This window comes from Trichosurus vulpecula, chromosome 6 (assembly GCF_011100635.1).
Source record: "Trichosurus vulpecula isolate mTriVul1 chromosome 6, mTriVul1.pri, whole genome shotgun sequence".
NCBI lineage: Eukaryota > Metazoa > Chordata > Mammalia > Diprotodontia > Phalangeridae > Trichosurus > Trichosurus vulpecula.
In genome coordinates this window covers 55560822-55585332 of record NC_050578.1, presented here as the reverse complement: position 1 = coordinate 55585332, position 24511 = coordinate 55560822, and the positions used below count along the sequence as shown (strand labels likewise).

Below are 24511 nucleotides of genomic sequence, written 5' to 3'. Positions count from 1 at the left end.
TTATTACACAGAGTCCCTTGGGTAGGAGGGAAGGTGTACTGCACCTCAAGACCTGCCCAAGCCTTGGCCCAATGTCGGAAAATGAGGTAACCAAAATGCAAAGAACCGTCAGGACCTAGTGGCTCAGTTCCCATCTCCAGTTTCTGGCAAGGGGCTGAGAAGGTATAGGAGGATGAAAAAAATCTCCCCAGCAGCCCGCAGGCTATGCAGAGGTAACCAAGCACCAGAAAAATCAAAGGGCTAGCATAAGAGAGCTGGAAAGAACCTAAATGGTCTCTGAATCCAAACCCCGATAAACAGATGTGGAAACTGAAGACCAAGAAGAGTAAATAATTTGCCCACTGATACAAAGGTAGTAACAGAGTCAGGACCAGAATCCAGGTTTTCTGACCTCTAGTCTAATGCTTAGGGCATCAAAGTTGGGAGCCCTAATAACACCACTGACAGATCATGAAAAAATGAGAGAGGATCTACAAGATAAGAAAAGGACAAATGTTCCCATTTTCAAATATGGAAAGAGAACAAACAGTGTGCAAACTATGGGCCAATGAGTCTGACTTCAATTCCTGGGAAATTTCTGGAATGGATCATTAAAGACACAATTAGTGAATATCTAGCTATAAAAGGAAACAGGAATTACAAAGGGCAACTATGATTTCATCAAGAACGGGTCATGCCAGACTACCCTCATTTCCTTTTTCAACAGGATTACTATAGTAATAGATGAAGGGATTGCTGTGGATAAAGTTCATCCGGATTTCTGCAAAGCTTTTGATAAAGTATTTCATTTTTTCTTGTGAAGAAGATGGAGCAAGACAATTAGATGATCAAAGTCAGAGAGATTCAGAAATGGTTGGATGGCCAGACTCAAAGAGTAGTATAGTAATTAATGGCTCAATGTCAACACAACAGGAGGTCTCCAGTGAAGTACCCCAGGGATCTGTGCTTGGCTCTGTAAACATTTTTATCGATGACTTAAATAAAGGCGTAGATAAATGTTATATTCATCAAATTTGCAGATGACCCAGATGTGGGAAGGAGAATTAGCACAGTGAAGCTAAAACGATCTTGATAGGTTAGGGGATTAACCTGAATATAATAATAATGGTAATAATGATTGCTAGCATTTATATTGTTCTTTCACGTTTACAAAGCACCTTTAAATATCTCATTTGATTCTCACAATTTTGTGAGGTAGGTACTATTATAACCTCCATTTTATAGATGAGGAAACTGAGGCTGAGAGAAATAAAGTGATTTGCCCAGGATCACATAGCTAGTGTCAGGCAGGATTTGAATTCAGGTCTTTCTGGCTCCCAAGTCTAATACTCTATGACTGTGATACCTAGCTGAAATTCAAAAGGGATAAATATAGTCTTGCGTGAAGGTACACAAGAATCAACCTTACAAGGGGAGATATGGTTAGACAGCAGTTGTTCCTCCCAAATTGGAGGGTTTTTGGTGAATTGCACCCACAATATGAATCAGCAGTGTCATGCAGCAGCCAAAAAAAATCTAACATGACCTTGGGCCACCTTAAGAGGGGCATAACTTCCTGGGAAGGCAGCTAGTTCATGCAGCGGATAACATTCTAGGCCTGGAGTCAGGAAGACTCACCTTCCTGAGTTCAAATCTGGCCTCAGACACTTAGCTGTGTGACCCTGGGCAAGTCAGTTAACCTTGTTTGCCTCAGTTTCCTTGTCTGCAAAATGAGCTGGAGAAGAAAAGGGCAAACCACTCCAATATCTTTGCTGAAAAAATCCCAAATGGGGTCACTAAGAGTCAGACATGACTGAAAACAACTGAACAACTTCCTAGAAATAGGGAGAAGGTAGTCCCACTGTACTCTGCCTTCATCAGCCCTGATCTGGTACACTGTGTTCAGTTCTAGATACCAGAGTTTGGGAAAGGCATCGATAAGCTGGGGGAGTGTCTGGAGAAGAGCAACCAGGAGAGTGAAGGGCTTTGAGTCCATGGCCTATGTAATCAGGTTGAAAATGCCAGGAATGTTTGGCCTGGAGAGCAGAAGGCACAGAGAGAAGATAATTGCTGTCTTCAAGTATCTGAAGGACTGTCATGTGAATAAGGATATAAACTCGTTCTGTTTGGCCCCAAAGGGCAGAACCAGGAAAAATGGCCACCAGAAGTGACCAAGAGGCCACTTTAGGCTTGATGTCAGTCAACACTTCCTAATGATTAGAGCTGTCCCAGAGTGGAATGCATTTCCTTGGGAGGTGTGGATTCCTCCTATTTGAAGGTCTGTCTTTAAGTGAGCATGTGTAGGGTTTGTGACGGGGAAGAGTCCTTTCAATCATGGGGGTATGGATGAGATGGCCACTTGAGGTCTCTTTCCAACTCTCACATTCTGTGATTCTGTGAGCTGCGGCCTGCATGGGAGTATTATCAAGACGGGAAAATCATTATGTTGCTGAAGGGGATGGGGGTGAAGGTAGAAACCAGATTTGAGTTCTGCTCCCTGGCATAGAAAGCTGAATTTCAGGAGTATCCACTTATGGGACACTTTCTAGTTTATAATCACTTTCTTCACAACAACCCTCAGAGGTAGGCAGGGCAAATATGAGTAGTCCCACTTTACAGATGAAGGAATTAAGGCTCTCAGAGCTTAAGTGACTTGCCCAAGATCATGCAGGCCACAGTGGCAGAGCCTGGGATGCAAACCCAGTCCATGCTCCTTCTACTAGTATACCTCTCTGAATGTCTCTATATTTCAAGAGGATTTTTTTAAAAAAGGAATACATAATGATACCTAAGAGCTTGTTATAGAAACTGAGGACTTTTAGATAAGAGCACAGGCAGCTGCAGCCAGGAGAGGTAAAGGGAGCCTGCCTCAGAAAGACACTATATGGGGTCATCCCCTACAGCTGGTGACCCATGAGAGCCACTTCCATCAGCAAATCAAGTCAAGGATTAAATGAGGTAACACACGCAAAGCCCTTTGCAAACCTTAAATGAGCACACATAGTGTTATTGTTATTATTAAGTCAGAGAATAATTATTAAGTCAGCCTTTACCGAGCCCTTTCCCTGTGGGAGCGCCACACTAGGCCCTGCGTGACCAGAGCAAGGCCAGGAGATCTTGGCAAAGAATCTGTTTTACCGCAAAGGAACTCTTATTCCCTTCTTCCCCAAATTCCCTCTTCATACCTCCTCTGCCACCTTTCCCCATCTGTCCCCCATCAGTCTTTTCCTCACTTCCTTGTCCTGCTTTGCTAACTTTGTCCTTCCTTCTCAAAAAGCAAATCTGAAGCTTCCCAGGATGGTTCAGAAGGATCCTAATTCTTACTGCAGAAACTTATGGGGAGCTGCGATGTGACCTCAGGAAAGAGTAGCCAACAGAACTTTATCGAAATCACTACCCATAGAATCTCAATCCAGACTAGCTGTTGTCCTTCCATGAGTTTTGTTGTTTTTTTTTTTTTTTTAAAAAAACAGCAACTTCCAAAAAGGAAAAGTGTCTTTCCTCTCAATGTCTCTTATGGCATTTTCATATAAGACCTTGGAATATCATTATTCTTAGAAAGCAGGAACCGTGTCATTCATCTTTCTATCTTCTACACTGTCTTCTTACACCTAGGGGCAATCATTTAATCCATAAGCATTTATTATGTGCCAACCATCTCCCAGGCACCGGGCTAGGCAATGGATACACAAAGGCAAAAATGAAACAGCCTTTGACCTCAAGCAGCTCACCTTCTCTCAGGAGAAACAACATCATAAACGTACACATACGTGCGTATGTATACATGTGTATAGACACAACATACGTGTGTTTATATACATACACACATACATATACATACACTCATGGAGTAAATACAATGTAATTTACAGGTGGAGAAACACTGGTTTGAGAGGAACTGAGGAATCAATCAGTTTTTGTTAAATGAATGGGCTACCTTGGAGTGGCAGAAAAAAATGGAAGAAGATTGTCATGGGAAAACAATCTGGATAGGCATGTGGACTCATGTCTGTTATCTCAGCTACTGGCAGATGTGCTCAAGAATTCTGGATTGCACTGGGAGATACACACACACACACACACATATTAATTGGGTGTCTGCACTAAAATGACATCAATATGGTGAGCCTCTGGGAGCAGGGAACCTTCAGGTTGCCTAAGAAGGGGCAAATTAATGCTTAGGTTGGGAAGAGGGTAAGTCAAAGCTGATCAGTAAGTTGGAATGAGCCATGAGTAACTCCCACTCTTAAAGACTGTGCGAGATGGTAAAAAAAAAACAAACAAAAATACTCTTCATGGGTCAGGGAGCAAGAATAATTAGACCCATGGACTGGATCTTATGGTGCTACAGACAATACTAAATGGGAACCTGAAAATTGATGTGACAGTTTGGGGCTGTTGGGACAAAAGATGGAAGTTGAGCAACAGCAGACTCAGATGATAAAATATGATATGAATGAATGGAATAATCATGTTAGCTATGCTATCATACCCAAAAGAGATCAAGGAAATAGGAAAAGGTCCTACACGTGCAAAAATGTGCATAGCAGCATTCTTTGTGGTGGCAAAAAAAAAAAAGTAGAAACTAAAACAATACCCATTGATTGAGGAAAGGCTAAAAAGTTGATGAATGTGATATAAGAAATGAGGAGATACATTATTTCAAAAAGACATGGAAAGCCTTATGTGAACTGATACAGAATGAAGAAGCAGAATTGGAAGAACAATCTATACCATAACATCAATGTTATAAAAAAACAACATTTCGAAGACTTTATAAACTGATGACAAATGAAATGAACAAAGCCCGGAGAACAACTGATTTTTGAATACAGACAAGATTCAGTCAAAGGGCCACACCTGAGGACCTAGAGGGCCACATGTGGCCTCGAGGCTGTGGGTTCCCCACCCCTGTGTGACTCCATGTGGGCACCACACAATATCCTTGTATTCCTTACAAGGGGGAACTTCCCTGTTTTACAAAAATATCAAGTTGTTTTTTAAAGAAGGCCTTCCTTCATGCTTAGGCCATCACTGAGCTTAAATGACAAAGAAACTGTACTCGGGTGGTAAATGCAAGCCAGGAGAGTCTTTCCATCTCTAAAGCAAATATGCCAGAGTCATTTGCTCATTCTCTTAGCTTCACCTTTTCATACCTTCTCTCTCCCCTTCCCTCCAAGACACACACATACACTCTCTGAGAATGAATCCCCAACAGAGAATTCCTCACCAATTAATCAATGAAGGAGCTTTTAGTTAGCACTTATGCTGGGCCAGGCATTGGACATACAAAGACAGAGGCAAAATAGTCCCTGCCCTCAAAGAGCTTCTATTCTAACATCATTCATCACTCTTCTTTCCCAAAAAGAAAAGGGTCAGACCTTGTTTCTAATCAACCTTTCATCTTAAAAAGTAGGCATAACACTTTTTAAATTGTGGGTTGCAATCCAAGAAGCGCTGAGGGGGTTGCAAATGAAAAAAGTTTAAGCCCTAAAAGTGTCAAAGAAAAAAATTCCATATTCTGTGTTGTAGACCTAAGCTTACATTACTTTAAATTCAATCATTACTCTGCTCGTGAGAAAAATGTCCAAAACCCTCACAGCCTCAGACATTCCTCCAACACACATCATTTTGAAGTCCCAATTTACAGGATTCTTGAACAAGGAATAATTTGTAGTCCTAACTGAGCAAGGGTACAGAGTTTAGGTAACAATTCACCTAATATTTTGCTTTAATAACAGAACAATAGTTCCTTAATTTTTGGCCTACCCTTGGAGAATCATTTTCCTAAAGCCATTCAGCTCTTCTTTGACTACTCCCTCTAAAGGTTCTTTCCTTTCCACCTGGTCAAAAGTAAACTCTAGACATCTCCTGATATCATGATTTACTTAACACCTTGAAGGCTTAGGGAAAGAGTGTACTACTCTTAGGCCAATTAATCAAGGGAGCCCCTGGCCCTTGCCCTGTCTCTGTCTTAATTACTTCAATGGGGGAGTCATTACAGCTCAGCTCTGACAGAACAAGGCATAGCTTTTAGAATTGATAGTTGAAGAAACATGGATTAGGTTTCCCTTTCAGATTAGATCAAAAGCATCAGACTAGAATAATCTGAAGTGCTTCCTTAACATTTCTAAAAGGGGGAATAGTAGGGACTTTGTATGCTTCCACAGAAGTATCCAAACCAGAAACTATTCAGGTTCAGAAGACCAAGAAGCCTAGAGCCTTCTAATTCTCTCCCAGGAAATGGTTTCCTTTCCTCTGTTATTCTTAATTCTATCCTAATGTGGTTCTTGCCTTACCGAGGTCATTCCTTAATATTCATTTTCAGTCTCCAGACTAGTGGTCTCCAAAGTGAGGGCCATGGAATGGCACCAAGGGGGCTGTGGTTTGACTCTAAAGGATCAACTAAACAGTGAGTAAGAAGATGGGTTGCAACCCCTCAAACACCCTCTCCCCACATAGCCAACCTCAGGCTTGTCTCTAACACCCCCATCTATTTCAACAGTCTCCCACTCCACTCCACTCACAGCTGGCCTTCTTTGGCTACTCCAGGATGGGCCACTGAAGACAGAAAGGATAGGATCCAACACAGCTCAGGCATCCACAACAGTTATACAAAGAAACTTACACCACCATCCTCAGAATGCCCATATTCCATTCCCCACTGCTCACAAAGGCAATGTCTGGTGAGTAAGCTCTCCTTTTCCCCCAACATATACACACTTTTCATTTTTATTGGGAAAGAATATAAAAATATGAGCAGGCATGGGTGGGTCATGATCACATTATTTCCACACTGCCCCCCAAATCCATCTCACTTCTGAATTTCCTTATTTCTTTGTGGGGTACTACCCTGTAACCATGCTCCTAGCCTCCAAAGTTCTCAACCTCCTCCTTATGTTCATTCAAAACTATTCTCTTCTAAAAAGATACAACAAAGAAAGAATTCTATTTCCCCCCAAAACCTCAGGGGTATACTCTCATCTATACTATCTCTCAGTTTCTGGGGTGAGTGGGCTCAGCCTTAACATAGTTTCTATATAGCATTGGTCCCACTAAGTTCCCATCCAAATGTGGCATTGCTGCTAGATGAGTCTGTGTCTCTGCTACCAGTGAGTTGGGGTCCACAGGTTGAGACGTAATCTCACTTCTCTGGGTTTTAGGACACTACTCTCTCTTGGTTTTCTTCCTTAATGTCTGATTATTCCTCAGGCATCTTTGTTGAATCATCATTCACATCACAGCCTCTAATTGTGGGTATTCTCCAAGGTTCTGTCCAGGGCTCCTTTCTCTTCTCCACTGATATTCTGTCTCTTACTTACTCCATCAGCTCTCATGGGTTTAATTATCATCTATGCAGAATGACTCCCAGATAAATATATTCAGTCTTAATTTCTCTACTAAACTTGAGTACCTCATCACAAAATGCCTGTGACATTTAGAACAAGTTGTACTGTAGGCATCTAAAACCCAACATGTTCAAAATTGAACTAATTACCTTTCTCTCTTCCAAATTTCCCTATTAGCCACTCATGTAGGTTTTGCACGTCCACCTGTGTTGTTTAAATACAGCTCACAGGAAGGCATTGATAGAGATCTCTGGAATCTTGCCCACTTCTCTCCAAGGGAGACTTTGATTTCTGCCTGGAGAAGGGGCCATGAGGACTGCCGCTCTGTTCTGAGAAAGAGGATTACTTACAATTATCTACCCCACTATTTCTGATCTAGAGATAATTTTTTTTAATTCAAAGAAACAAAGCTTCTAGCTTTGCTGATTGCTATTCCTTAAAGATAAAGGGGGAGGTATCCCCAAGCTTACATCTATAGACTTTAGTCATTCCCATCAAGTACTGGTTACACAAAAGACTATCACAAATGGTAAATTGTGAGCAAACCCAGATTAGAATATTCCAGAAAACAGAGTGAATTAGCTTTCCCACTGGTAGCCAGACACCTCAGTTCAACCAAGAGAAAGGCACTTATTTCACCCAAAGGAAATTCTTCAAAATGTATAAAGAAGTAAGCTGAAAATCAGGAACATGTGAGAAGTAGGCTTTTCCCTACATTTCTGCATTCCAAAGTCTGTCTGGAACTGATTCCCAAGTGAGTCTAGAATCATGCATGTCCTCCCTAAAACAGGACTGAAGAATATATCTTCGCTCTAAAGGTCTCCAGACAATGACCCCCTTTTCAGAAGGCATCTAGTCATCGTTCTCTCCACCAGTCTAGAATTACTTCTAAGTAGTAGCATGCAAAACAACTCAGGTTTGAAAACCAAGTCACATATTGTGAGTGCCAACTTATTAGTCACCTATGTTCTCAACTTTGGTGTTATCCTAGATGCCTTTCTCTACTCCCAATCAGGTGCTAAGTCTTGTTTCTGCTTCCACACCATACCTCGTATTTGTTATCTTCTCTTTACTTACATAGGCACTATTCTGGTTGAGACCCTTAGTTCCTCTCACCTGGACTGCTGCAGTAGCCACCTCATTGATCTCTCTGCCTCCAATTTTTCCTTTCTGCAGTCTATCCTTAACACAGCTACCAAAGTGATTATCCTCAAGAGAAAGTCTGACCATGTCATTTTCCTACTCAAAAAATTGCAGCGGATCCCTATGGACTCCAGGAGCAAACGTTATTTCACCTTTATCTTACCCTTCTCAAACTTCCATTTTCAGGTTTTATAATGTAAATAATGATTAGCATAATAACATATGTATATAACATATAAATAAATACATACTGGGAATACATGTACAAAATGTTTTTACTGATAAGGGTACACAATCTAAAAATTTGGAGATCACTGCTCTATACTGTTCTTTTAAATGTTTTCATCTGTTCCCTTTCCCTAGTCATCTGCTCAGGATGCTTTATGCCAAGTTTCATAGATCCATGGTAATTAAATCTAATTATAAAGCATTCAAATGTCACCCTTTTGCAAAGGCAGAAATGATGGATTGGAAGGAAGTAGGCCAAAAAGCAGAGATAAAAAAAATTGCTGTGTGGCAAACCTTGAGCTCCAGCCCACTGGGGCAAAACCTTTGTGAGCAATGAACTCTAAAAAGAAACTGGAACTCAAAAACAGAGCTACTTTAGGGGAGATTCACAGTTTACTTCACAGTTATGGCCCAACCTGGGTACCTATTCCTAGTGTCCTATTTACGAACCATGAGATCCTGGGCAATTCTCAACTTCTGAGCCTCAGTTTATTTATCTGAACAAAGAGGATAACAACACTGGCAACTGAAGCCTGGTTCAACATACGCTTTGGCTGTGTGGCCCTAGGTAAGTCCCTCAACCTCTCAGAGCTTTAGGCAACCCTCTAGGACCAAAAGTCGTGGAGAAGGCGCCCATCACCACTGGGAGAGGGAATTCCTCGGAAGCTCCCTTCACCAATGAAATCAGAGGTCCAATCCCTATCCATCCCTTAATACTGGCACTATTTGCTCCTTAGAACTAGATTTTGTAAACTTTTAAAGAAAAACTTTTGTAAACATTTATTTTTTAGTTTAAGATTTTATGTTTTCCCCAATTACATGTAAAAATAATTTTATCATTCATCATTTTTTAAATTTTTGAATTCCAAATTCTGTCTCTCTCTTTCTCCCCTTTCCCCCATTGAGAAGGCAAGTAATTTGATATAGGTTATTATGTGAAATAGGTTTTACATATATATGTGTGTGTGTGTGTGTGTGTGTATATATATATATATATAGGTCTATATATTATAGATGTACAAAACATATTTCCATGTTACTCATGTGAAAGAAAACAGACAAAAAAAGAAAAATAAAGAAAAAGTATGCTTTGATCTGCATTTTGACTCCATCAGTTTATCTCTGGAGATAGATAACATTTTGCACCATAAAAGCCTTCAGAATTGTCTTGGATCGTCGTAGTGTTGAAAATAGCTAAGTCACTCACAGTTGATCATCATATAATATTGCTGTTACTGTATAAATATTCTCCTGCTTATGCTCATTTCATTTTGCATCAATTCATGTAAGTCTTTCCAGGTTTTTCTAAGAGTATCCTACTTGTCATTTCTTAAAGCATCACAATCTTACTCCATCACAATCATAAACAACAACTCATTCAGCCATTCCTAAATCGATGGACATCCCCTCAATTTCTAATTCTTGGCCACTACTAAAAGAGTTGCTATAAATATTTTTGTACACATAGGTCCTTTTCCTTTTTGTTGTTTATCTCTTTGGGATACAGACCTAGTAACTGTGGTATAGCTTGGTCAACGGGTATGCATGGTTTTATAGCTCTTTAGACATAGTTCCAAATGCCTCTACGGAATGGTTAAATCAGTATGCCACTTTGTAAACTTTTAAAGTGCTACACTGAGAATTATTATTAGGCACATAGAATTACAGAGACGGAAGGGACCAGTGGAAGGGTCAATACACTCATTTTAGATATGAACAAACAAAACAAGAGAGATTCAATGACATGACCAGAGGCACTAAGTGAATTAATGATACAGGCAGGAGTAGAATACAAATTTCCCAACACCCAGTCTAGTTCATCTCATTTCACTGTTTCCCTTGACTCATATCCTTCTGAACCTAATTAAATACAGCTTTGCCCATTTTTTCCACCTGCCTGATCAAATGGGCTCCCCAAACTCAGCATAGTACATAAACAGGATCCCCTCCAGGAAGCTTTTCATGGTTGACCATGCTAATATTCCCTCCACCCCTAGCCAAATCACTGAACAGGCTTCTGGTTCAGCCTCTATCCCCTTCTATAAATTACCTTTGATGACTTCTCATTCTACCAAATCCCAGAGAGGGTGGTCTTCCAGTTTCCTAGCTTTACAGTTTTTGATGTCAACATCTATACAATCAACATATTTTTAAAAAATACAAATAAATTAGATGACATAATTCTACCAATGGAAAAGAAAGGTCCTGAAGACCTTTACATGCTTCTAGGACTGACCCTTTGTTGGTTCATCAGAAAGGTTAGTTAACCAAGGTTCAGATCAGATTGCCTAAGCCCAATATAGTTAACAACAGTGAATAACTGAATTTTATGAAAGGAAAGTGTATTCCTTGACCAATTTGATGAGCTAATTAGTTTCATGAGTTTATAAGGAAGTAAGTCTCTGAGGAATTTGTAGGCACATGAGTGTGGGCAAGACTACTGTAGGTTTTGTAGAAAGAACAGGAGATGGCTACTGATTGGGTTTCTGTGCAGGGGCTATTACCAAGATGATTTGTTATTTGGGACACTTGAGGCTAGATTCCAGTTGGATTCTGCTAGCCTGTATAAGAGCCTATATATAGTCCATAGAACAAAGTCAGATTGTACCCTCTCCTCCCACCTCACTTTTCCTTTTGTTTTTTCTTTCTTCTCCCATTTCAATGACAAATCAGAATTCATTTAGCAGAGTGGGCCTACGTTCTAAAGAGAAGTCTGTTGCCTCTTTTCTATAATAACCACCAGAATTTATATAGTGCTTTTAGGTATGCAAAGTACTTCCCATGCAAAACTGTATCTCATTTGGTCTCAAATTTAACGTGACAGAGAAAGGCAGTTCCTCTCACTCGGGGGTATCTCCAATCTCTAAAGCCATCCCCTACATTGTCACCAAGCAGACAAAGAGAAAACCCACATTCTCCATGGAGGGCCCATCAGATGCCCCTAAGGCTCACTGTCCTGGAAACTCATTTTAAATTCAAATTTTATACTCCACAAATTTAATTATTTCCTATCTTAATTCATCATCTCATGATAGTAAATTTAGTGGGGGACAGGGGGAGGAAGGAGAGAGCACCCGATGATTATTCCACATTGGTAGTTCTATTTTATGTCTATGTCACCTTTGGAATAGTTTAGAAACATCCTTCAATTTCACTAGTTACTTCTGAACTCTGGTCCACCTTCATTCTCTTTGTAGAAACACAGCTTGTGAGAGACAACTACAATGACAAAGTCTACCCAAAATAAGATTTCCATAGCTAGGAATGAAAACATTTCCATTTTGATTACTACTTCTGTAATGGCAGATTGTTGTTCAAGTAAAGTGGTCTCTATCATTTTAACTTCTCAAACACAGGCTTTGCAACCAGAGTAGATAAAGATATAGTTGTTTGGTCTCTCTTCTTTCTTTGAGTGTTTACTCATCTTGGAAATCTTTCCAGAAATACAAAACCACAAAGTAGAGCAATGCACGTCATACATCACAGTAAACGGCATGTCATCTCCTTAAAAAAGTGGCCATGGATAGCAGCAGTGATGTTCATAAAAACTGTGGGGAGCAAGGGGAAGTGAAGTAGTACTGGATTTTTTAATTAACTTAAATACTTAAAAATGCACATTTCAATATATAAACAGAAAGGATTATATACGAATTTTTGAACTTACGTATATATTAAGTATATATTAAGTATATAATTTAAGTATATATTAAACATGGTAGTACCAACACTGTCCTATTTGTCAGTGTCCCCTTCTGAACTTCTGTTCTCTTCAATGCTTTATTGATGTTATTTCTCTCTCTCTTGTAACAAATAGGGTCAAAAAAATGAACACATTTGCTATGTCTAAAAATGTGGGTCTCATTCTGAAGAGGAGGGAAGCATGCTTCAGCATCAGCCTTCTGAAGTCATGACTGGTCACTATAGCGATAAGAATTCTAGATTCTAAGCTGCTTCCCATGCTCTTCCCATGACACTGATCCATGTTATTAAGTAAACTCTTATTCTATTTACTTTACTCTGCATCAGATCAGGTAACTGTTCCTAGGGTTCTCTGAATCTGCCATATTCATCCATTCTTAAGGCATATGGCTCTTCTGATACTGCATCAGTGCATCTATTCAGCCACACAAACCAACCTCTCCACCAATTATAATTATCATCTTTTGTCATCTTTGCCAATCTGATGGGTGAGATAGAACCTCAGAGTTGTTATAATATTCATTTCTCTCCTTATTAGTGATTTGCTATATTTTTTTCATATGATTGGTAGCATTACTTCTTTTGAAAATGGTTTATAGATTTCAACCATTTGTCTGTTGTGGAATGGCTATTGTTCTTATACATCTGTATCAATTATATACATATATATATAATGTTTATACACAGAAATATATATGTATCTAAGGAACCTATTCAAATTTATAAGAGCCATTTGCCAATTGACAAATGGTCAAAGATATCAATAGGCAGTTCTCAAGGAAGATATCCAAGCTATCTAGTTGTTCAGTCGTGTTTGACTCTTCATAACCCCTTCTGGGGTTTTCTTGGCAAAGATACAAGGGTGGTTTGCCATTTCCTTCCCCAAAGCTTTCTATAGTCATATGAAAAATATGCTCAAATCACTAAAAATTAGAGATATGCAAATTAAAGCAACTCTGGGAGGCTCTACTTTATACCCTTAAGATTAGCAAAGCTGCTAAAAAAGGAAAATGACAAATGTTAGAGGAGCTGTAGGAAAACAGACTGATCAGTAAATGCAGTGTTTGTGGTCTAGACATTCTGGAAAGCAATTTGGAACTATGCTTCAAAATCTGCTGAATGGCACTTACCCCTTGATCCAGAGATAACATTACTAAGTCTATACTCCAAAAAGACCAAAGAAAAAAGAAAAGTCTTAAATATGTACTAAAATATTAGCAACAGTTCTTTTCTGGTATTTAAAGAAACCCAAATACTAAAACTAAGGAGGATATCTATCAATAGGGAAATGAACAAATTATGATATAGGAATGATTTAATAATAGAATACTATTGTGCTGTAAGAAATGATGAACAGGACGGTTTCAGAGATTACTGGGAAGATTTGTATGAACTGATGTAAAATGAAGTAAACAGAACCCATAAAACAGTTTACACTAAAAATCCATATTTAAACAGTGAATAATTTTTAAAGACTTAAGAATTTTAATAAAAATGCAATGACCAGCCAACATTTCAGAAAAGTAATGATGAACACTATCCACTTTCCAACAAAGATAAAGAATGAGAAATGAATTTTTGAACACGGCCAATAGGGGATTTGATTTGCTTGACTATGTTTCTGTTGCTGTTAAAGGGTTTTTTCTTTTTCTTTTCCCTTCAAAGAGGGGAGGTTGAGAAAACGAGTTGGACGGTAGGAAAAAATGCTCTGCAATGAAAGCTGGGAAACAATCTCTATAGCAAGTTATCTCTGATAAAGGCCTCATTTCACAAATATTTAGAGAACTGAGTCAAATTTATAAGAATACAAGCCATTCCGCAACTGAAAAATGGTCAAAGGATATGAACATGAAGTTTTCAGATGAAGAAATCAAAACTCTCTATAGTCATATGGAGAAATGCTCTAAATCACTATTGATTAGAGAAATGTATATTAAAACAACTCTGAGGCAACACCTCACACCTATCAGACTGGCTAATATGACAGAAAAGGAAAATGATAAATGTTGGAGAAGATGTGGGAAAATTGGGACACTAATGCACAGTTGGTGGAGCTGTGAACTGATCTAACCATTCTGCAGAGCAATTTGGAAATATGTCCAAACGGCAACCAAACTGTGTACACCCTTTGATCCAGCAATACCACTACTAGGTCTGTATCCCAAAGAGATCATTTTAAAAAAGAAAAAGGACCTACATGCACAAAATATTTATAAGCAGCTCTTTTCGTGGTGGCAAAAAATTAGAAACTGAGGGGATGCCCATCAGTTGGGGAATGGCTGAACAAGCTGTGGTACATGTATGTAATGGAATACTATTGTTTCATAAGAAATGATGAGCAGGAAGATTTCAGAAAAATCGTTAAAGACATACAGAACTGATGAAAAATGAAATGAATAGAATCGGGAGATTCTATTCTATTGCTGTTACACAGTAACAGCAACATTGTTTGATGATCAACTATAAATAACTTAGTTATTCTCTGCAATACAATGATCCAAGGCAATTACAAAGGACTTACAATGGAAAATGCTATCCACATCCAGATAAAGAACTGATGGACTCTGAATGCAGATCAAAGCATACAATTTTCACTTTATTTTTTCATGGTTTCTTTTTTCCTTTTGGTCTGTTTCTTCTTTCACAATTATGACTAATATGCAGACGTCCTACACGATTGCACATATATAACCTATATCCAACTGTGAGAGGAGGGAAGAAGAAAGAAAAATTTGGAACTCAAAATTTTCTAAAAATGAATGCTAAAAATTATCTTTACATATAATATGAAAAAATAAAATGCCATAAAATGCTTAATTTAAAAATTATTTTAAAACTATAAAAAACCTATATATCTTGGATATCAGACCTTCATCAGAGATATGCTAAAAATACTTTCCCAAATAACTCACCCTCCTAATTCTGACTGCTTTGGTTTTATTTGTGCAATAGCTTTTCAATTTTATATAATCAAAATTATCCATTTTATTTTCCATGATCATCTCTATCCTTTGTTTAGTCAAAAAATTCTTCCCATTATCCATAATTCCAAATAGTACTTTCTCTTCTTACAGTAGGATAAATGTCTACCATGATCAACTGCCATGTGGGATGGTCTAGTTGTTTTCTTTAAAAGGTGCTAAGACCACACTACCAACTATGCCAATCATTGTGGGTGCAGAATGGCTTCCTGATAGTTTAGTTCCAATATCGTAAGGCGCAAGTCAAGGAAACTGGCCAAACGCACAATTTTTCTCTAATTTGTTTATATGACCTTTTAAAATCAGGCCATCTATCCATTTCTAGCTTACTGTAGTATATGGTAAAAGATGTTTGCTCAAATTTAATTTCTGTCAGACTATTTTTTTAGTGTTCGTAGTAGTCTTTATCTAACAGTGAGTCATCATGCCAGGAGTTGGCGTCCTTCGACTTATCAAGTACGAGGCTACTATGTGTGATTGTTTTATGGTCTTATTTATCTAATCTATTCCACCCATCAAATCTTTTATTTCTCCACTAGAATGAAACAGTTTCATTAATTACTGCTTTTCAGGCTGAAATCTGCTACAGCAAGACTCCCTTCATGTCTCCTTTTTTTTTTTCTCATTATTTTCCTTGATATTCTTGTTTTGATTCCTTCAAAAATATTATTTTTGGTACTAGAGATTAATGTTTACTAGTGTTGTATGGTACTAAATCTATAAATTAAATAGTATTATAATTTTGATATTAGCAGACCAACAGAGCACAATTAATAGTGCTATTTGTTTTCCTTTATTTCTATAGTTTCTTATTATTGCATTCAAGGAAGTACCAAGTATGTCTTGGTAGGTGGACTCCCAGATATTTTACACATCTTGCAATTATTCTGGATGGGATTTCTTTTTCTCCCTCTTCCTGCTAGGTCCTATTAGTCACCTCCAGACAAGCTGGTGATTGTTACAGGCTTATTTTCTACCCTGCTACTTGAAATGATCAAGATTGGGTCTGTATTATTTTCTTATTGAGCCTATTTATAGATAATTGATTTTGTCCTGTAATTGCTTCAGTTATAGGTCTCTGTTTCTGAACTTAGTTCAGAATTACAGCTGGCCTGTAATGGATTAAGTTTAGAAATCCAGTTCTCTTGCTAATCAGTGTTCTATTCTTGCCTCAAGGAATTTAGGTAACCTTGGGGGACATGGCTTGCCATAAGGGAGTCTGGTGTAGAATCTTTACACCACCAAGCTATCCTTCAAGGATATCTGGTTTGCCGTCTAAAAAGTCTGGTCCGTTGTCTCTAAACCACGCAGCTGGACTCAGTGAAGACTTCTTAGTGACAAGAGTGAAGAAGTGGGTTGTTGATGGCCTCTCTAACAAATTTCCAACCAATCATGTCATTTCCCACATCTCAGCTATGTAACCAATTATAATGTAACCAACCTCAACCCCAAGATATAACCTACCCTGTACTGTTCTTTATTCTACGCTTACAAAAATGAGTTACAGCTTCAGTTACGGGTCTTTGGCTAGAAACTGAGGCAGCCATTGACTCTTTTATTGACAAATAGCATGCCCTTGCTAATAAAGTGATATCTTGCTTGGAGAAACATGTCTCAGTTTACTTTTTGTTAAATTTAATTTGTAACATACTTTACTGAAGTTATCGATTATTTCAGTTAATTTTTTAGTTGAAGCTCCTGGATTCTCTAAGTAAACCATCCTATCTGGCAAACAGTGAAGAAATAATGAGGAAGAGAAGCAAAACCAGGAACATGAGGGCTACAAGATCACACAAACCCTCAACATGGATCAACAAATGAGCTATCTAAAGGTCATAGCTTTCTCCAGCGCAGCCAGGCCCACTGAAAGGGCTGATACCGAAAACATCCTATACTATCACCTAGTGTTTCCTAGCTCATAGACCACGAATCTCCAACCCCAAAATCTCTGTCTTTAGAGTCCTCTAAGAGATTTCTCTCCCATCATATTCAGGGGCTGGGTAGACAGTTTCATCTCCCTCACTGATTCAGCTGAGCCCAACTTTCCAGCTTCTGCATTATTCATGATGGTTCTCAATCAGAGACCCCACCCAGGTGAACAGCTATAACTTCCTGAACCTGGCTCATTTGTACCCATGAAACTCTATTTACATCTAAAGTTTCTGTTCCAAATGCTAGGTAAGCAAAGATCATTTTCAATGCCTGCATGGGGTAGGGCTCTAGGAAAAAAATAGCCCAGTCTATATAGGATAGGGTCCTAGGAAGTATTACTCTTACCACAATCATATTAAGGAAAGGTCCATTTATTCCTATGTTCTCCAGTGCCTTCAATATAAATGGGGGTTGCAGTTTTCAAAAGTTTTTTCCAGAGCACATATAATCCTGTGATTTTTGGTTTTGATTTTTTGTATGATCACTGAAAAAAACTGGGATTTCTTCAGTAAATGTCTGCCAGTGAAATCAAATGAAGAGATTTTTCAAGTTCAGTAATGTTGGTGGACTTCCAAGGGTAGAATAGTACTGTTTTTCTCTCCTCTGTCAAGAGGAAACCATTGTCGCTAAATCTTCCCGGTATACTTCCTACATCCAGCCAGACAAAAGGAGCAACAGCTGTGGTTCTGAGTTCAAAACTGTACATATTCCCTTGCTGGGTTATCTTGGCCTGGAGGAAAGAACATAAATAGAATGAGGTACCCTGGACTATGCGTGTGCGTATGGTGTGATCACCACTGTACTACTACAGGTCAAAGTCAGAGGATTTCTGGGTAATTACCATCGGATGATCACTAGTCATACATCCGTGCACTTTCTGCTTTAGACATTTAGAGAAACATACAATATCATTCATTAAGGGTTGAGGAAAATGCTGGTTAGATCTTAAAACAAGAAATTCAGCTGCCTGTTCTTCATACAGACATTGTTCTGTGAGGATCCCAAAACCTTCACTAACAGGTTCCAGCACTACAACATCATTAGAAGGGGTGACATTTTGCATCAAGGGAAAGACAGCCTAGGAAGGTTCAGTGATTTGGAGTAAGGTCATGTGACAAACAAAGCCTTTGGAGGAATGAAGACTCAATTTGACTTCTTGATGCTCTCCCTTTCACCATTATGGGCTATAGAACAGACTTGAGTAAAATTATTAGCTAGACACCAGGCTCTCATCAGAGCCATCTGAACCTCTCACTGCCGGGCATATCTGGTATTCCCAGGGAGCAGCACACTCTCCCTTGCTGTATATGCTGACAGCATTCGAGATCGGGGATTTTCTCGTCTCTAAGACTTATGACTTGAGGGTGTTGATGGGCTCCAGACTTTGCATGATCTTTACGACACTGTAAAGGACATATTTGTTGCCTCTTTGGAGAAGAATCATCTCTTCACTTGGCTTTCCTCAATAGGGAGAAAGATTAGTGAGTTTAGGAAAAACAAATAACACCACCACAAAAAATGTTCCCTCCTTAAAAGGACTTAATTTAATAAGCACCATGGATTAGTGATGAGAAGGATAAAGATTGTTAAAAGTCCAAATGAGAGAAGACAAGAATAAAACTGGTCTAAAAATTCTTCTCCCCCATGCCATCCTTTTCACTCTCTCCCACATCCAAAGGTCTGAGGATCCCAAGACTAGATACTCCATAATTCTTTTGCTCTTTTGGGTGGATCCAAGTGGACGCCACTCCCCACGTTTCCCTTATATCTTAGTTCTGAAGTGGGAGGGGTAGATAATTTTAAGGTATATAAGCTTTACTATGAGCTGTAAGTAAAGATGAAATCTGTTCTAAAGGCAACTATTCTTCCTTCAAAAAGAAGCAAGAATTAATCCCTATATAAAACTTTAGCCTTATAAATTGAGCACTTATTAAGTGCTTGCTGTGTTTCAGGCTTATCAGGTTAGGACCTCTGCATAGAGTAGGTCCAAAACACGTATCAGTTGAAAAATCTGAATGGTAACATTTTGTATAAAAACAATCAAAATCAACAAATTAATTAATGGGCCTCTACATACATGGTAATAAAATGGATATTTTCTGAGTCAAAGGTAGGCAGACATGTTTCACTGTCATTGAGAAATTTAAAATGTGGGCCATTCCATCTTTGCTTTGCAGTAAATTTTGGCAGAGTTTTTATGATTAAGCCACTGGTGAAGGCAAAAATTAGGGAGAAAAACAAGCATGCCCCACTGACTTCCTTCTAGATGTATATAACTGGTAAATTGGAGACAACCTAAAAAGCTCTTGTCACATAAACGGACTGTAGTGCCCATCTTCCTGGGCACTCCTTTGTTCAGGGAAGCACTCCCCACTCCAGGGAGCAGCACGTTCCCTTTCCTTTCATACCAGGGACCCTGAAGAGTCCTTTCCCTGTAGGCATCCCAAGTCCCTGATGCCTGCTAAGGAGACATGTCCTGCCTGCCCTCTTTCCAAGGGCAGACAAAGCTGTGATGTCCATGACATGACCTTTCTCCCAGGAAGAAAGAGGTCCAGAGGACACCTCCTCTTGTGCTAATAACAATATTAATAATGATGGTGATGATGATGATGATGATGATGATGATGATATCTAACATTTATATGGAGCTTAGTATGTGCCAGGCACTGTGCTAAATATATCATAATTATTATCTCATTTGACCCTTATAAGAACCCTGGGAAGTAAGTGCTAATACTAGCCCCAATTTACAGATGAAGAACTAGAGGCACACTCACACAGGGTCATAATAGTAAGTGTCTAGGAACAGATTTGAGCTCAAGTCTTGCTGACTCTAGGCCTGGCGCTCTATCTATTGTGCCAACTAATCCCCTAAACTAGTTCCCTCAAAGGCTCTGTCTCGATGGTACAAAGTGATCCAAGAGCCCCCATGATCTCATCCCCAGACTCTCCAGGAATAGCATTTTTCATCAGAGGACCCTGTCCCCACCTGTTCTTTGTCTCACAAGGGACCTGGAATCTCCCTCTCTTCTCTTCCCCTGCCCCACACAGGTGCTCTGGGGCAAAGCCCTATTTGCCATCCCTCGGATATGGTTCTGCTCTGGAGGAGGGGCTGCCTTTCTCCAGAGGTAGCCTCATCTCTTCAGGAACTTTAAGATGGTGGGTACTCACAGTGATTTGTGCCTTCTCCAGCCCCACAGCATCCTTCAGGGAGGACAGGAAGTGGTAGTTAGTGGGGCTCGAGAGCTCACCACCAGCTGTCAGGTCAAAGGAGATGACGCAGCTCTGTCTTGTGCACTGGCCACACCTCTTCAGCAGTTCTGCCACCGGCTCCTTGTAGAGGGGGGCTGCCTGTCCTGCCTCCACCACCAAGTATTCAGTCCTACGAGAGCACACAGGCTCCAGAGAGCTCCACTGGTGTACTCTCACCTGAAAAAGACACCTTCAGTCATTTGTTATATTTAGGACCATCATAGGTTAAGACTGACAAATATTTCTATAGCTTCTTTTTTTTATTTTGCTTTTGAAATAGACATTTAATAACTAAGGTTATACATTAATACTTTAGGGTACAAGTTAATTATATGTGCTTACAGACATACACGAAATGTCTCTCTCTCCTCCCCCCCGCCCATCTTGTCCTCTCCTCTTCCAACACTTTTTGGTTATACCTGATCCGTGCTCTCCTATTCTTAAACGAATTGGGTGAGTGGGGGGTGGGGGGGGAATACTAAATCTCTTTTTTTTTCCCTTTTTTTAATTAATTAATTTTTTGAGTTTACAACACTCAGTTCCACAAGTTTTTCAGTTCCAAATTTTCTCCCCCTTCCTCTCCTCCCCCCTTCTATAGCTTCTTGGGGTTTAGAAGCTTTACACATTCTCACATTTTTTACTCACAACAACTCTGTTGCATAATCATCCTATTTTACAGGAAAAGAAACTGAGGCTCAGAGAACTTTCCTATTGTCACATCTAAGTGTTAGAGGTGGAATGTCAACCAAGATTTCTTCCTGACCCCAAACCCAGCAATCTTACCATTGCTCCACACTCTGATGGGATGCTATCCTGGTACCCCAACCAAGGGTGGTTCACAGTTACATCATCAATAAAAGAGAACATTAGGTATCATTGTGTAACTGAAAAATCTCACCATGACATCATTTATGACACTTTCTGTGGAGTTGGCCGGCTCTGAAACATTCCAATTATCATCATATTTCTGCAGAATTAGTCAACGGCCTTAAAGTCCGTATTTTTCCAATTTTGCCCCAACCAAAGTATCTAGGAGTCTTCCCAGCTTCAGTCTCTTTATTTTGTGGGGCTCATCCCCTCTCTGTGGTTCATTTCTGGAATCAGGATCAGGACCAAACTGAATTTTTTAAAAAATCTATAAGCAGTTACCTTGACAGTAACAGTCACAGAATTTTAACTGTGATATTGCCCAAAAAAAAAAAACCTAACAGGTCTATGTGAGCATATTCAAATGTCAAACAAATACAGTCACAGCCCTCATAAGATTCTTAGTAGAGAAACATGCAACTTAACAGCCCTTGACCCATCTAAGTAAAAAAAAGAAAAAGGGGTGCAAAATTACCCCAAAGCCATTTTATCTGGTTTTTGTTTGGTTGGCTTTTGGGGGCACAGATCTATAATCTCCTTGAGAAAGGAGATCCCAAGAGGAAATCCCCTTTAATAATTCAAACCTGAAAATGCTCTGCCAATGGTGGGGACTTACGAAAGTGACCTTAGAACACCGAGAAGTTAACCCAGGGTCACACAGCCAGCAAGGGTGAAAGGTGGCACCCCAGGATCATAGACGCAAAACTAAAAGGGATCTCACAGGTATCCAATACCTTCATTTAAAGATGAGGAAGCTGATACCTAGGGAGATTAAGCAGTTTACCCAGGACCACCCAAGCAGAAAATGTCCAAGGGGAGTCTGAACTCTGGTCATCCAGACTCCCAGGCCAGCTCTCCCATCCGCTACCTCTTGTGACTTCTCTTAACATTTAATATTTAAAATAAATTGGTTTCCTGATGACATCTACATCTTGCTCTAGGGAACACTTAGGCTTATTCAAGGGATGAGGGAAGAATCAGGATATAATGAAAATTAAGCACACCATCAGTACCACCTCTGAACCAAGAGAGACGCTAATGAGGGTAGGTCTGTCTCAGAAGACAATGTCTCCACCAAATAAAAAGTCCCAGCAAGGGCATTTTGTCAACAAGCAGCTGAGTCAGTACTTATGGCCCCCAAAGGCTGCAGTACTCCTGCTGAAAAGGAAGGAGCCCGGAGCAGCTGCCCATACTCAATGGCCTCCTCTTACTGGCTTTTACAATACTGTAAACTGCCAATTATCCATGCTAATGGGGGCCCAGGGAGTACACAGGCAGATGAAACAGACTGCCTTTATTTTTAGCTACAAGTTTGAACCTCTTCTCCAGCCTGATCTTGGATCAGAGCTGCTAAGGCAGAAAAGGAGACTGATGCTGCCTTTCCTTTGCTCCCTCTCTTCTTTAAGTGATGAAATGCCCAAAAGGCAGGGGATAGGAAGAAAAAACAAAGAAGACAAAGGGCTTGGGCAAACCTCAAACTGAAAAATCAGGCCTGAAATTACTCAAAGTTAGTGATTATTCGCCTCGATCCAAAGCTGAGATAGCAAGAACTTCCCACTTTCCCACCCCTCCATCCATCCATCTGCCATCTAGTTTGGAACAAACTTGTTCCCTTGGTGGAAATCATATCTGTTGTTACTGAATATGCTAAATAATTGTTTGTTAATTTTCAGATACGCATTCTCTCCCTCCTACCTCTCCCACTCTTCCCACTCCCGTTGAGAAAGCAAGAAAAACGAAATCCTTGTTATAAACGTGTATAGTCAAGCAAAGCAAATTGCTGCACTGGCCATGTCAAAAAAAACTGTGTCTCAATCTGTGTCCTGAGTCCATCATCTCTTGGTCAGGAGGTGGGTAATATGCTAAGTCATTTTAATATTGTAATATCAGAGTAATCAGGCTCTATAAGATAACCCTCAGAGCACCGAAGAACAAAATCAAAGAAAACCTGGGGAAGAGGTCATAGCTGGAAGTCTCGAATCATGAGAGTCATATTTCATCTGGAAATGAGTCAAGAGCTAAAGAAGTCTCTCTCAAATAAGACACTGAGATTTATGGACAACCCCAAATGAAGAGCAGATTTTGAAACAGGAAGACAAGGAGCTCATTTTTAACACTCTTACAAGGTAACAATGTAAAGCCCTAGACAAAGGTAGTACCACTTATAAGGCCTACATGTCCCTTGACAATTCAATTCTATTAATCATTTATTATGTGCCAGGCCCTGTCCTGGTACCAAAGATACAAAGACAAAAATGAAAGTGTCAGTCTTCAAAGAACATACGCTCTTCTAACCCAGGTGCTAACTCTGAACAACAAATGTGAAGCATCCACCATCTACCTTATGTACAAAAATATGTACAAAAACATCTGTAGCATCTATTTTTAGAGTAGCAAAAAACTGGAAACTAATGCTGCGCCCATCAACTGGGAAACAAATAAAACTACAGTTAGTGAATGTAATGGAAACCTGGGCAGAACTGATGAACCAATGCCAACTGAAGCAAACAGAATCAGAAAGACAACTTACACAAACAACTTCAAAAAATTTAACCAGCCATGATTCCAGAGAATCAATAATGAAAAATGCCCCCTGGCGATAATGAAAACAATCTGGTACTGGCTAAGAAACAGTGGTGGATCAGGGGAATAGATTAGGTACACAATACACAGTAGCAAATGACCATAGTAATCTAGTGTTTGATCAACAAAAGCATCCAAACTTTAGGGGCCAGAACTCACCAGCTGACAAAAGTTGCAGGGAAAACTGGAAAGCAGTCTGACAGAAACGTAAGGTCAAAATGGGTAAATGATTTAGACATAAAGGATATCAAAAATCAGGGGGCCATGGAAATATGTAGCTGTCAGATCTATGGATAAGGGAAGAATTTATGACCAAACAAGAAATAGAGAGGATCAAGTGACATAAAATGGATAATTTTAATTACATAAAAATTTAAAAGTTTTGCACAAGCAAAACTAATGCAGCCAAAATTAGAAGGAAAAAAGGAAACTGGGGGTAAAATTTATACAACTTCCTCTGATAAAGGCCTTATTTCTCAAATGCATAAGGAACTGAGC

General features: G+C 39.4%; 1 protein-coding gene across 2 annotated transcripts in view; it reads right to left on the bottom strand.

Annotated features, from left to right (window-relative positions):
• Positions 1-15031: 15031 nt before the first annotated feature.
• MANBA (mannosidase beta) overlaps positions 15032-24511 on the bottom strand; it is a 121535-nt gene continuing 112055 nt past the window's right edge. Inside the window, exons 16-18 of one of the 2 annotated variants that reach the window (XR_005010688.1) lie at positions 20483-20740; positions 17657-18041; positions 15032-15100 (exon numbers count right to left, since the gene is read on the bottom strand). Coding sequence is in view for 1 of the 2 variants with exons in the window: in XM_036763994.1 (XP_036619889.1) it covers positions 17817-18041; positions 20483-20740 (483 nt within the window). In the remaining variant the exon portion in view is untranslated. Of the gene's footprint in view, positions 15101-17218; positions 18042-20482; positions 20741-24511 lie in introns of those variants that run through there. The other variant, XM_036763994.1, reaches the window with a different exon arrangement.